Source organism: Tachypleus tridentatus, chromosome 3 (genome assembly GCF_004210375.1).
Source record: "Tachypleus tridentatus isolate NWPU-2018 chromosome 3, ASM421037v1, whole genome shotgun sequence".
In the NCBI taxonomy this organism is placed as follows: Eukaryota; Metazoa; Arthropoda; class Merostomata; order Xiphosura; family Limulidae; genus Tachypleus; species Tachypleus tridentatus.
This window is the reverse complement of record NC_134827.1, coordinates 5,134,911-5,150,901: the sequence shown is the minus strand read 5'-3', so window position 1 is coordinate 5,150,901 and position 15,991 is coordinate 5,134,911. Positions and strand designations below refer to the sequence as shown.

The 15,991-nt window shown below is 29.3% G+C and overlaps 1 protein-coding gene across 4 annotated transcripts in view; it reads right to left on the bottom strand.

Annotated features, from left to right (window-relative positions):
• The window catches only part of LOC143246251 (uncharacterized), a 109,634-nt gene that overhangs the window by 43,831 nt on the left and 49,812 nt on the right, over positions 1 to 15,991 (bottom strand). For all 4 annotated transcript variants that reach the window (XM_076492656.1, XM_076492655.1, XM_076492657.1 and 1 more), the window contains exons 8-10: positions 7,062 to 7,239; positions 2,553 to 2,782; positions 949 to 1,122 (exon numbers count right to left, since the gene is read on the bottom strand). In XM_076492656.1, the coding sequence (XP_076348771.1) occupies positions 949 to 1,122; positions 2,553 to 2,782; positions 7,062 to 7,239 (582 nt within the window). The remainder of the gene's footprint in view (positions 1 to 948; positions 1,123 to 2,552; positions 2,783 to 7,061; positions 7,240 to 15,991) is intronic.

The window sequence follows — 15,991 nt, the reverse complement described above, 5'->3', positions numbered from 1 at the left end:
AGAGAAACACAATTTGTCACAACCATGACAGAGGAACCTAACATGGGAGAGGGGAGATTACTATAAACATTTTTAATAAAAAAGAATTTCTTGCATTATTCACTTGCCAGTTTTTCCTTGCACTGCCCCTCCTCCTTTTTTCAACAGAATTAGATGCACATGGTTCAATATTATATATCTACTACCCTCAAAGTTTGAAGCTAAAAATATTCCATAAGAGAATAAATTAAGACCTTAGATGAAAAAAAAAGAAAAAAATTAGTGAATTGTCCAAAAGGAATTTGAAAAGATTTTCTGTAACTTACTCAGCTAGTGGCAGAACTGAAGAAAAATATCGTAAAATTATTGATTTAGTGATGAAAACGAACATTCTGCTGATGAAGGAATGATGTGTGTGTATGTGTGTGTTTTAGAACCAAGTCACAGTTATAAGTGAATTATAGATGGAATACTAGAGAGATAGAAACAGAGAAAGGTAATTTGTCTTGGCAACTGAAATTCTAAAGCAACCGAATAGGCCTTAATGGACTTTTGATAAGAAGAAAACTATATAATGTTTATGATATGCTTATAAGCTCTATAGCATAAAAATGTTCTTGTACATACATTTAACTAGTTCTGAATATACACATTATTTTGAAAAAAAAATAGAGTGAGTGCTGTTCATTGATTTTTAAATTCATCGCCAACAAGTCACAGACACCTACTGTAAAAGAATCCTAAGCCCAACAACAATACAGTATTTATCTATACTTTAAAAAGTATAAATAAAAGCCTTTAACTGACAATTGTTAAATACACACCTTTAATATCTGGCAACTTGTATTCACTGATTCTTTTTCCAATAAAGTACAAATATCCTTATTAATAACAAAGTCTAATCATTCATCCCTGATTAATATCTACAAATCTATTAATACAAAAGCAAACAAAGTATAACATATTAACCTGAAAGGTATTTGATGAAAGAAGATCAGCACGATGAGATGGTGGTGGTGGTGCCTGTGTTTGAAACTGCGTAGGTGGAGGTCTATGAAACTGCTCTTGAGATAAAAGTGGAGGCTGACCTTGAGGACGATAAGCTGGTAAAGAATGAGGCATTGGCTGCTGTGGTCCAGAATTCTTTAAGTATTAAAGAGAAAAGAATGTCAAAGACATAAACAAATGTGCTAAGCTGAAATTATTTTCCTGATCATAAACTAGTTTTTTGTTGATAATGACACAGATCAAAGGTTTCATCAACACCCTGTGAAGATGATAATCAATTATAAGATATAAAATGTAAACATTAGTTTCAAAACAGTTTCATAACATGAAAAGATCACTATTGCATTAAAATGTATGTAAAAATATACTTACCTTTATGGTTTAATATAATCTAATGAGAAGTTTAGCAACATTTTAAAAACAGCTTAAATTTTATTCAATACACATTTTTTGCATCTATATCATTAAGGAATCTACATATGTTAATTCAAGTACAAATAACCCAAACGCCTACCACTATTTTTGTTAAATTGACATCACTATGGTTTTACATCAACAATATGACAAACTGACTTGCAGAGACATCTTGTGATATATATATAATAGCATTAGAACTTGCTGAAGGGTAAATAGAAATAATTATAAATTTTTGTAAAAAAAAAATTTATATTAAGCTCTAGCAAGTCTATAATAGCATGAAGATACTACATTGTACTCAGTACTGTTGACTGGTCAACAATTTTTGATAATATTCATATGCTAATATTGTAGCCTAATGTCTAGGATTTTTCTACTTGTTTTAAATTATAACAGACTGTCACTCTATGTGAATTGTAAAATGGTTACACACAGAATAAATTCTTTGTTTTTAAATTTCATATGATTTATTAGTAGGTTCTTTCATCCAAGCTTGTAATATGTAAGTATAAAAATCAACATAAACTTACTATGACATAAAAACATTTTTACCTTATCAAAAATGGCATAGGTAAAAAAACTCACATGAAGGTTATGTGTGACAGCACATTATTTGTGAAACAATCAATTAGTTTTGTGAGTACTGACATACATGTCACCATTAGTATTTAGTTAACACTAATTTAGTATTATAAAAGGATATAAAAAATGAGATAAAAGCAAAATAAAATTATCCTATATAGACTTACAAATTAAATCATGCAACTAGTATCTTTCTTCACAAGTAGGCTATTCAAACATATAGTAATACGTAAACAATTATAAAAGTTGGATTTATGGAAAAAAAATATTAATTAATCCAAACAAGACCTTGATTCAAAAAAGGTATTTTAAACTATTCAGAGCTCCCTCCAGGAACAATTACTATAAAGACCATTAGTAAATTTTTTGCACTTATTAAACTAAATTCCTAACAAAACTAGCAATAGATTTATATTATAGAGAATAAGTTTTAATACTAGTCTTAACATTTAAAAAATACATTTATTTTAAATTGTCACTTAAAATCATTATATAACTAACATTCATAGCTTAAAAATTTTAGTACAAGTCAAACATATAATAAACTGAAAATACTCAATACAAACCTGATTATAGGCATTAACTATTTGATCTCGAGATGGTAAAGGTCTTTCAGGACTAAAGAAGTTAAATCCAGTGTTGGAAAGTGGGGAGTTGTCAAAAGCTGGAGGTCTGTTTTCTATTTGAGGGATATTATCAATACGTGATGGTGGATAGAAAGACTGGGGTTGTGATGGCATCAATGATTGACTTGCAGTCCTTGATAAGAACAATCGATTTTCTGATGTTTGTTTATCTGAAAATGAAAGGAAACTGCATTTCAAGATTCATTATTTAATATGATAGATGACCTAAATATGCCCAAAGTGAGTAACATACAAGTATTTTAACTATTTAAGCAAGAAACTTATTTTCATATAAGTTAATTCTTTGTAAACCAAAATTAAATTTAAAACAAAAAATTATACAGCCCTGTAAACTAATACATCTTACAATCAATTGTTTAAAAGTTTTTTTATGGATTTATTTTTAATTTTGGAATGTTAAGAAAATTCCTGCTTTCTAGAATGGCACAGAAAACATGGGCACAAAGTTATTTCACATTTTACCACAGTAAACTTATTTTAAAATATGTCATTCCAATTTTTATAAAATAGACAAATAGAAATTTGGATTATTATATCAGTTGTTAACTGTGGCAACTTTTATATTTAGTTTGACAAATAAGCTCATAAACACAAATTTACAAAATGTGAAAATGATTTCCCTGACTTGTTTCAACCTACATCATTTTCAAGGGTATACAACAGTTATATATTATTACATTCATCTGAAGCAAGCAGTTAATTGCAAGAAAATTTGTCCCTAATCAAACAAACAACACTGTAATGTTTAATGTATTATTATCAGAAAAATATCGGGCTTAAATTAGTCCTTGATTTATCAGGTTCATTTGATTTTTTACTTGTAGCATTAAAAAAATCTGTTACCTTTGTCTGTACTGTTTATTGAAGAAAAAGACTGTTTACTCAACACCACAATTTTCAACCTGTCTACTAAACCCAAAAATTAATCAAGGATTATAAAATCTGAACATCAAAGAAGAAATTTATATCCATACAACTTTTCTCAGTAGTTTAGTATTATCTGGACAAAAAGTGCATCTTCGCTTAGTCCTGTTTATCTTAAAACACCCCGAGCACTTGGTCCAACATGATCTGCTTAAAATAATGTTTACTGACAAAATTTCCTTGAGACTATAGCTCTAATTTTTAATAATATATTTGTGAAATATATATCAATAAAATTTTATAGTTTATGTAAGTAGATAACTTTCATGATATTGCTCAATATACTCTGGTATAAAAAACTGTCACCTCAAAGCAACCACAGCAAATATTTAAACTATACAAACACTCCTTTACTAATTTGAAAGTTTAATGTGGTTAACCAGTGGCAGACAGAATTATGAGATTTTTTCTTATAGTTAAATTTAATAATTTCTGCAAGCTTAAAACTAAAATGTCAAAAATACTTCTACTTGCATACACACAAACACCTCATAATTAATATTTAACTTATACAATTTAAAAAAAGCAGCTGTATTTGTTTAGTCACAATAGATGGTTACAAGTGAAAATTCTGAAGATACATATGTGAAATGGTTCAATTATTTCTTTTAAAAACTTTAATAATAAATTATATTCAAGCATAATAATGCTTTCATCTTTTTTTTTACCTGCATTCAACAAATAATTGTCAAATGAATTCTTAAATCATTGAACTATATCTTTAGCTTTATACACTAAAAAAAGAGAAGTTAGTTTTTGTAGTTTAATTCATTAACCTGCATGCTTTTTATCTTTTCTTATGAAGTAAACAAGATATTAGAAGATTTCTTGTAGAATTTTTTTCCATGAGAGCAATTCATAAAAAAAAAATTAATTCCATAATAGAATTATCACCCATTCTCTGTTTCATAAGATAGCATTTTATCTTCTGTATTTGTCTATTGACTTTTATTAAATCTCTCAATATGGGTCCTGTCAATGTGACCTCTTTCTATCCATTTAAAGTCTTTACAGATGTAATACTTCTAACTTTCAATACAGTGTATATATCTTTACACAATCTAGCAGTCCTTCAGTTAACACTAAGTTTTTCACACACAAAAAAAATATTTTTCAGTGAAGGTAATTTTAATCAACTAAAATAAAGGTTTGTCCCCAAATATATTGAGTATTTGTTTTGAATAGTCTGTGTGAAAAGTAATTTTCATGTTAAGATTAAAAGTACTTTCCTCATAGCAAAAACCTCAAATTTCCTTTGTGTAATTCCTAAATCCTTCTAAATATATTTCAAATGTTTTTTTAGGTAAAACTTTATATTTTGTCTGTTATTTTCTTCATCTTATATCAAAACAGTAAATTATCAATTTGATTGACCTTGTAACCACTAAACAAAAATAACCAAAATAAATCTAAATTACCCCTTTTTCTTTCTATGATGACTTCAAATTATAACATGGAACTAGATTAATTTATACTAAGTAGCTTTAAGCTCATAACAGTACACATCTATTTACAATTAAATTTTATTGTTATATTGTCCTTTGAACAATGTCTAAATACTATCTCTGCACCATTATAACTTGTAACTCACTCAGGGTAGGTGAAGCTCACATGTAAGCTATCAAATTAATTTATCAACAAGCTACTTACATGAAACATTTTTATTTTCCATTTGATAGCTCTGTAGCCATACAAAATTGAAGGCTATAAAAATAATGGTTTGTCTGAGCAATGGTGATTTTGTAGTGAATAATTTCTTTTTAATTTTGTACTTTTCTAGGTGGTGGATAAAATAGAGAAGACAAGATGCTCAGAGAAAATATGCCACCTGTATCACACAAGAGGTAATTCAGTCTTTTTTTTTTTTTAACACTGACTTGTAGAATTAAGAAGGTAAAACTTGCATACTATTACAACACCCCAGACTACCGAGCATCTTTCAGGCACTATCTCATCATTTGAGAAAAAAACACATGGATTAAATCATTTAAATTTTGAAAACATGACAGCCAGTGTACTTTGAAATAATTTTATATATATAAGAATACAATACACTGTAGACAAATGGGAATTGACAGTTCCTTTCTTTGGTAAAGAATATTTCATACTTTACTAAACATTACAATGTACACAAAAAAATAGATTTTCTTAATTAAGTATTTTTACTAAAGGTTTATTAATGAATGTTCACAGTTTTTACATGCTCAATCCAAGATGATTTTCATGTTAAGAATACAAATTCTTCATTTTCATCTTTCACTTGCATAAACTCTAGAATGTCCTAAATAAATGCCAGGTTCATTTGTTTTTTGTTTTCTGTAATACTTTATGCTTTATTTATTATTTTCTTTACCTTAACACTGTTTACAGGCAGAGTCTATACCACTAAACTTGTAACCACTATGTAACAACAAATTTGAATTAAATGTAAAATACTCTTTTTTTAATTTCTAGAATAAGTATATTGTACCATACTATTAGAAATTCCTTACTTTCACAGCCAAAACTGTTTTTAGTTGTTTTTTAAGAGTTGCTCTTAGACTCTCCCAGAGTACTGTGATAACTATTTATTATGCAGGACAACTTTGAGTAAACAAAGAATCCAATTACAAACACACTCATAAAACAGACAATTATTCTCAAAATCTGCACATAATATGATGAGTATTTTTTCATTTACTTTCACTTGAGACTTTTTATCTAACCTAATGAGTTTCTAATTTTTACATTTTAGTCACTTCTACTAAAATAAATAAAATATATACATAAAAACAAGAAGTTTAGCACTTACACCTAAAATATTATCCTTTCTATCTCATACAATAAAAGTTCACATCAAGCACTAGGAATGCTACTTTGTAAAAATAGTATGGTTTCAGAATCTTTTTTGCTTTACATTCAAATACACAATTTAGAATACAAAATAATGACACATAAAACAGAATGTCCTAAAATTAATGTAATTCATCTAGCTTCCTGGTTAAGCTACAAACAGGTTAAATATTTCCAATACTGGCAAAAAATTAAAATAATGGTACATTTTTAAAATCTGTTACCTCAACAGTTTCCAGCCCCACCACATTTAGTAAACTGAAATATTCACTTTCTATTGGTTATAAATAACATAATAGCAAACATTATAAAAAAAAAAAAGAAGATGCTGACATTTTTTGAAAAACAAGATGTGCTGTGAGGGGTATAGCATATGGGTTTCATTTTATTGCTAGTATCTTAGTAAACAAGAAGACTGGAAGCTACAAGTTGACATTTTTGGTCAGAAAGAATAAATAACAACCTACATTTTCACAAGTCTATTAACATACATTGGTGATAAGTTTTTCAATTTATTTTGAATGTAACTTTGTACTTTCATGACATGCAGATTTATCAGTCAAAAATGGCCAAGCCAATATAAATAGGGTAAAGTCTACTACAGCTCTCTTTATAATATCAAGAGTGTTTATAGCATATATGTTAAGTATAAATGAAAGAAATGAAATTTACTATCAGATACTGGAGGACGAGGACCTCTGAAATGTGGATTTACAAGAATCTTTCTGGATCCTGCTAATGATTCGTGTTGAGAAGGCTCTTCCACTAGTGGAGGTTTGTCAAAGACCTTTGGCTGGCGTTGGTACTGTCTCATCAGTGGTTCTGTCCAAGAATGTTGAAACTCCATTATCTGGAAAGGATATTCCAAATATATGACTTAGAATTGTAACAATGAAATATAGGATGTTGTTTTTTTAAATAAATGCAGTTGTTAAGAAAATTAAAAGTATAATTTCTGTTAAAAATACACACTTATATTTAATAAGTTTCTATGCATATATAATAAATTTATACTTGGGAAGTTTTAAGTAATCCATAAAAGAAATTTTCACTGACAATGCCAAGTGAAATTCATGGAAGTTACAAATAGAAAGCAAAACTGCAGGACTAATCCTTTACATTATGTTTTATCTTAAAGCATTGATTACACCAATACTTTGTTATTGCTTTTTATTAACAGATTTCCCTCCATCTAAAATTTAAAAAGTAAAAATATATAGTATCATTCTGAGGTCATTTTGATTCAAATTAAAACAATGCAAAAAGACCTAGGCAACAAAGATATGTTAACAGAATTTTAATACACCTCCAAAAATGTTAATTTGAGGCAATGCTTGTTCAGGTATTCTTTACAACAGATACACCACATACATTATACACTGGTGTCTAACATTTTGTGATTCTTAAAATCTGATACTTGAACAAGTTCCCAAATAACACTTCAAATGCTGATTATGTTAATCTTACTTTTAACCTATATAACAAGTGTAATGCATTTTACAAAATATATCTGCTGTGTAAATATTCCGGTATTTACATTTTAGCTAATTTATGGAACTCATTTTTGTTATAAAATTTGCTTGGTAAATACTACTTTAAAGCATATCTGTAGTTAGGAGCAAAAGAGCAGCCAAATTAGACTTAATTTTTAGACTCTGAAACTCAGTAAAAACTATCACAGTATTTATAAACTAGAATCTATATCTGCAGAATCTTGTTATACAACAATTCAGGAGCTTTAGATGCACAAGAGTTCCACTACAGATTTATATTTTGCCTATGGCTGACTGGCTAAAGTATAATCAAACTCTTGAGAGGCATTTAAGAACTTTATATTACTCTGTGAAAAAAAAAAAAATTATTAAGATCATAATCCTGATTTTCTAAAGTTTAAAACTGAACTTGCAGCAGCCAACTGTAGTGAAATAAACTGGATGCACACTGCCACACTATACAGAGAAGAAAGAAAGCAATTTGTCATTGAACATCAGAAATCATTAGAAATTAGAATATAAAACAATAACCAAATGTTTCATACACAAAACATGATTGTAAAAATATTTCAAAATAGCTTCTATGTAAAACCCGTTCCACTTTTTATAAAGAATTATTTTAAAAAAGAAAAAAAGAATAATGCAGTAATGTTTGGTGTTATTGTCCTTCATATCTTATACAAACATAATCTGCATGAGTGGTGTAATTACACTGTGTAAAAAAGGCAGAAAACATTTACTTCTACAAGAGTAAAGTCACTGAAACTGAGTGACATAGTGAATAAATAAGAGAACACTTAATACAAACTGTTGCATAGCTTTTTTAAAAAGTCACTCCACAACAATTAATACATTTCAACCATTTAAAAGCTGTTTAATTAATCATGAAATACTGAAATGGCAATTTCATAAATAATAATAATGCTCCACCTAAGACACTGCAGTTCCATAAAGTTGAATCTAGCACATACTCAGATATTACAAACAGCTGTACTCAGACTTGAAGTTATGTTTACCTGTATTAAGTAAACAACATCATATCAAAAAAAAACATGTGGAGATAGAAAATTTTCATATCTTCCCAAAAAGTTAATTTTATTAATTTCCTGTTATTTGTTTTGTTTTTAAATTTATATTTTATTCAAAACTTTTGCTACACCCATAGATGAGACTTTACTTCTGCTTTAGCAATCAATGTTATAAAGTTAATTACTGATGTGACAAAAGGACTATGTATATGAACTCAGAATAAAGATACAATTATCTGCTACATAGACATTTCAGCACTGAATTTATTATTAAATTGTTACTGAAGTTATGCTTTAAAATAAAATGTACAATTATTAACCTTTTTGTATATGCATTAAGCAGAGAATAGTGTAACTTTTAACAAAGTAATGCAAGTATTTCTGAAGAGTATCCATTTTCTTAATTTTTTTTATAATTTAAACAATTTATTACAAAATAATTATCATTATGTATGAAAATACGAACCTGATTAAAAACCGATATTAAAAGTTCATAATTTCAAGCCAATTAAAGAAATATAATGTTTTAAATTTTAAGTGATTATTTACAGCTATTTACCAAAGTGTCAAGTTATCTTTTTCTAATTAGTGAAATAAATAACAGCTCTCAATTTTATGGTACAATGCATGGTAAAATTTTGTTAATTTGAATGCATTAATATCTAAGTTCTGAATTATAGAGACATTCAACATCTAAACAGTTGAATCAATCACTTTGAATGCAATGGACACAATACTAATAGAATGTGTCATTGATCGATAACTGTAAGGGTGCAAACTAGTAAGAAAGAGCAACCAACTGGTGAACAAAAGCAGCTGTACACAGTAGATTTCAGCTCCTCATTTTACGTGATCAATAATTTAAAAAATACATAATAAAAGCAGCATATCATGCCAATATCTTCAGTATATTATTTTGTTCAAACTGACTTACTCATAGAGTATAAAATGCATAGTTTATGTGTTGCTTCTTTGTATTGAAAAATCTTTTACTGTTGCTGATATTTTTGTCTTTAATTTAGAGCATTGTAATTTGAAATGACTGTAGAATAAATTGTTCTGATGACTGCTCGATATCTGTTTATAGGTTATATGTATAACCCTACATTCATCAAGTGGTACCCACTGTGAGTGCAAGTATTTTGCAGTCAGTAATTAAAACTTCATTTCCTATTCTGATCAAGCTCTACCTGGAGTCATGTACAGATTACTGAATTACTTGATCATAACAAATGCATGCTTGTTGTAATAAAAAACCTACTCATATTCAGAAGGCAAATAACTATACAGATAACTGATTAAATTTCCTGTTGTGACAATTTGTCTGCATTAAGCAATATCCAGATTGTGGATCATCAGGGTTGTTGATGTCTTGGCTAATGAGGGTTCACTGTAAAAATTTATTCTGTTTAACAGTTTGTTTACAAAAAATAATTCTTGTAACAAAATGGTTTAAATGTAACAATTATTATTAATATTCATAACAAAACTAACAATAATATACTATTTGAAAATATCAAAATATGTTGATGTAATTTCTTAATGTAAAAGTTTTCTATGTTTAAATGTTAGAATACAGATCTGAAACTTAAAAGCTACAAGATAAAACACACATAAAATTGTTTTTTTTTTGTTGTTTTTTTTTTGGGGGGGGGGGTTTCCATAGTAGACAAACATCACTTTTTGTTAAATATATGCAGAGGTTGGGCTACACAACTGGACATGGTGAAAATTATCTCCATGACTGCACGTCAGAATTGTCTGTCGTAAAAATAGTGATTTTAATTTACATATTAGCATTGTCCTTCTAGTTGAGAAGAAAACCAAAAAGAAGTCATGTTACAGTTCTACAATTTCATTTGAAATGATTTGTTTTTTCTGGGAGAAAAGGTCTCAGCCACTGAATGGGTTTCTAACAAACTCCAAGTTAAAACTCAATTTATCTGAAAGAACTAGAAATTTAAGTTTAAACTTGGGCTTTGTGAACAACCTGATCATCTATGTAAAAAACTTATCTATTAATTCTTTTCAAGAATATAGTAAACTTTACAAGTGAATTAATCTCTTTTACTCATAAAAAATAAGCTAAATAGTTTAATACTTGAACCATCAGGGTTTCACCCATACATATAACTGCTATAATGTCATTTTGAGTACTCAGTATTTCAATGTCAGTATTAAAATGAAGGCCAAATTACTGCATACAACTTAAAAGTTTTATTCTGGAACATCATATCAAATATAACTACAGCCAAAACATTAAAATGAATAGTTGCAAAAAAACAAAAACAAAATGCCCTTCAGTAAATTAAGTATTAAAATAAATTTTAAAATATCAAAAGAAACAAGTTAGTAAGCAGGTATAAAAATCTCTTATGTACATACAAAACTTTAAATACAAACTAGTATGTGAACTATTCTAAACAGTATGTGATCATAAAAAAGAAACTAAGAAAATTACATGACTCCCATTATAATCTAATCTAACTGGCACAATCCATCCAGGTGAAATGCTTTTCAACTTTCACTATGCATTTACCAAACACAAATCTTTCACACAGGGCACATTTATCTGAAGTTCTGTTTTTACTGCATTGAGCTTCCTAGCATTGTTTTCTTTTACGCATTTCACCGAGTATGAAACTAGATTTAAGCTAAGATGCTTGGTGCTTTGCAGTTTTCTCAAACATGTTTTTTTCAGAGCTATGAATGCTAGCATCAAAACAAAATACCACCTACTTATCCTTTAACTAATGCATACTGGAACTGATGGCTGTCACATCCAGGCCATTGTAAAATATAGCAAATGGCCAATAACAAGAACAAGCTTATACTGACTACTGATGTGCCATCTGGTCTGTAGTATCCATGTCATACTTTCATTTTAAAAAAAACACTGACTGACTCAGTTTCTCTTTTCTCAGTAGTGTTAATGCTAACTGACATGTGATCAAAGCTGAGAATGCAAATATTCATCCTTGGTTTGCATTTATAAACAGCACGTAGAAAGGTTATGGTATTTTAATACTGTGCTGGTATACAGCTCTGGTTGTACAATTAGAGTAGATGGTTGAATATCTCTTCTTGATTTGTTCACTGTTACAACCAGGCTGTTATTTTTAATTGTCTGTAGTCGTATTCTTCCTTTTTCCTAAGTACAGTGCAATCAACCTGAGAACCACACTGTCTGCCAGTCTTTGACTAGCTGGGCAAGTTTCATCACTAGGTAGGGGAAAACATTCAGAATGTATTTTAATGCAACATCTAAGGCAACCAAAATTATATCCCAAATCCATCCAATTTATTTGCCATATATTGTGTCTAGCAACTCCATACTTTTGTGGAACCCATCTACTCATCCACAGTAATGTTCTCTCCTGGTTTGTAGCACACAGTACTGTTTTCAACGAAGTCATTTCAAATCTTAATGTAAAGCAAAATTTCTCTTTTTGGAATCAGGCACTTCTTGTTGCTCTCAAGTCAAAATGCAAAAATCTCAATATTTCTCAAATTGATGTCTTGGTTTCTTTTCTTTGATTTCTTTTACCACCACAGTCCCCACAAATACCTAGCAGTGTAATAAATGCTTCCAACTCCTCAAGAAATATTTTCCAGGAATTATCATTTTTGTACCCTATGCACTTTTGCTTCATTACATTGTTGGATGTACTGAATGAGCATTCGCATATTAATCAATAAGTGAAAAGTACTAAGAGAGATATCAATGTAGCATTTTGTGAGACCTAAAATTTTTGTAAGAACATTCTGTGCCTCAGAACCAGAATTTATAATTTTTCAAATTGTTCCATCCTTTCCAAACTCCTGTATACCAGCTCACTCTGGTCATGCAGCTGGAGTCACTATGGGTGGTATTGTAACAGGTGAAGTAACTAACACAGATGGAGAACCTGCAGTAGGAAATGACACAGATAAAGCAACTGGCACTGTAAAGGATTGTCCAGGACTGCTACTTCTGCTTCTGACTCTGTCTGTCAGTGTCTCTGTTACTATATATATATATATATACACTCAAATCAACAGACAAGCAGACATCATTTCTCTGAGCACAATGGTACAAGGATCTCTAGACACAAACACATCCAATATTACAAAATATTGAAACTCAGAACTTACACCTACCCTGTTCAAACTCTCAATTCCAAGAAACTCACTGATCTTCAACTACACATCAGTGCAGTTAAATAATAGTTGTAAACATGCAATTGCCAAAAGCCTTCTCTCTCTTCAATCTTCTATATTAATTGATAATTTTTACCCTTTAGAAGCAGCTTACAAATCCCTTAAAGCTTTTCCTCTTTTTAATAAACTTCTTGCACAGAATTAAAACTCAATTTTAAACTGAATTTGAACTACTAAAATTTGAGCTTTTACAGCTGCAATACCCTTAAAGCTGTCTCTTTTCTCATCTCATAATGAATTAAATGCCTTACAAAATCTCTCAAAATAACCTAATTTTCTTCCCATTCAACCCATGATGGAATTGTTAAATTAGACAAAATAAATATCTCAGCAAAATTAAAACAATCCTTAATGATTCTTCCATGTTCATTCCCCTTAACAGCAACTGCCTGTGGTTCAAAACCTTGGATTCTCTGAAGCTTTTCTGAGGTTCATAAAAGTAACAATAACCCAGAGTCTATTTTTTATCCACTGGTTTTCTCTCTTACAATTTAGTCAACTTTCTTGTCTCAGCACTTAAATTAATTCATTATTAATTTGAGCAGGAAATAAATTCCATACCCTCAATTTGAAAATATTACATGGATAGTTTTTATATATTTTCCTCTTTGCCACTATTCCTGTCCGAGAAACTATTAATGTGTGTGTATCATGTCTTTTTAAAAACAACCTTTCACTCCTTACCTCTCTTATTATAGGCTTGGCCAATATGATCTCAAAAAAAACTTACCTTAAGTTGACTTTTAGTGTTTCCATATAATAACTTCTATTATTTTTTTGTGTGTCTCCATGTAATTGTGCAAGCTTTCAGTAAACATTAAGAATCATTTGTAGGGGAAAAAAAAAACGGAATTTTTAATTTCTCTGTGACAGCATGAAGTGTTTACTGCTTGGAGTGAAAAGTGATTTTCGTGTTATGGTAGCATTAAAAATACTTTTCTTCACCTGAAAATTCTCAAATTTCATTTGAATAATTTCTAAGATGTCCTAAATAAATTTCAAATGTTTTTTTTTTCAGAATAATTTCAAATAGTAACATGAAACTACATTTATTTATCCTAAATAGCTTTACACTTACAGGAATATACATTTGTTTTTACTTGAATTTTATTGCCCTTTGAAATGGGTCCAAAATATTTCCACCACACAAGTTAAAAATCACTTGGCAAACACATAGTTCACAGTACTCAATTAAGTTACATATAGCCCACACTATTTGCAGCATACTTGATCAAAATTGTATATTAGTTAGTAGTAGTATTCTTTAATTTACTTAATCTAACTTTATCATCTTATCTAACCTAAAAAGTTTATAATTTTACATTTTAGTTACTTTAAAATAAATAAAGAATCTGGGTATCTCTTTTTCATTTTTTTTTTTTACTGTCAACTGTTGATTAAACTGAAACTGAAAATTTTTAAACTAACTTTACTACTACAGAGATGCCAACTATTTCAAATGACTGAGTGTAATGATTGTAGACAGAGCCCTTTATCATTTGCAGCTATTAGGCCTGACCAATGTCTCTAAGCTGTTCATTATTATATTATTATTATTAAAACTATTATTATTTATTACTGCTATAGATTGCTTATTTATAACTATATATTTTCACCATATCAGAGTCTGGGAACATTTTTCTGAATAGATGTCCTGCATAATCAGCTACAGCTAGGGGTAAATTATGAGCAATGATGAATTGCATGAACATCCCTTCTGCATTTATGGTTTCATATTCTGAATTCTTACTCATAAATGTTGTTATCTGCCGATTTTGTATGTCTGGAACAATCGTTTATCCCGCCATGCACCACAGAAAAATCGATGTGACAAACTGTACAAAACACATGACTGTCACTGACTTTTGATTCAATGACTGGATATTTTGCACTATACTCTTTCCTAAATTTTTGATTCACAGTTTTAGTCCTTTTAGATTTGCCAGAAACAAGACAATCTGGTAAATGAGGTCTCTTTTTTTCCATCTTGTGAATGATCGCATTGGTGTTTCTATGCCGCTTAGAAAACGAGAAATACCCATCTACGCGAGCACTGATTGGCTGACAAGTACTGATGACGTAGCTATGGATTCCCCCACATACCCCGTATGGAGAAGTACTGCACTCAAACTATTGGTAGATGTTGGCGATACAAATATTTTTTATTATTTCAAGCACAAACATGATTATCGCAAGTAGCCATTTAGACTATGTCTTTTATTTATTATTAAAATTTATTTGTATCTCACTAGAAATTTTCTTTTTACCCCTTTCAAGCCCTGGGAGAACAATTTATCACTTTATTGTATAGGCCTATATAATATATAATAATTTGGGAGTTACAACAAGTTGTAATATTTGTCTGTATGAGCGTATAGTCATAATGTATACACCAAAATCATAATGGTTGGCATCTCTGCTACTACACTAAATACATTTTATTTAATTAAATAATGTGCCAAAAAACACAGAATAATGAAACAAAAGCAGAAAATGTCTTATAATTGTCATAATTTTTTCCAATTTCCTGACTAAGAAATGAACCATTAAAAGCTCAGTTAATCCTATCAATATGTTTCACATGGTAATAAAACTTGAACTGGAAGAGTGATAGACAATTCTCTGTAAACAAAACAATAATGTATAATATATCATTTAATAAATTAAAACTTTTGTTTTCTATTAATTATAAATAATATAGTATTAAATGTCAGCAAGGACTATGGGTAATTTTGAAAGAGATGTGACACGTGGCCAAGGCAAGTGGGGTCTAAATTTCTATTTTATAGCTCTGTAACCAAATAAGATTGAAGGCTATAACAATTATGCTTTGCTGCAGCAATGATATTATACAGAATAATTTATGTTGAATTTCGTACTT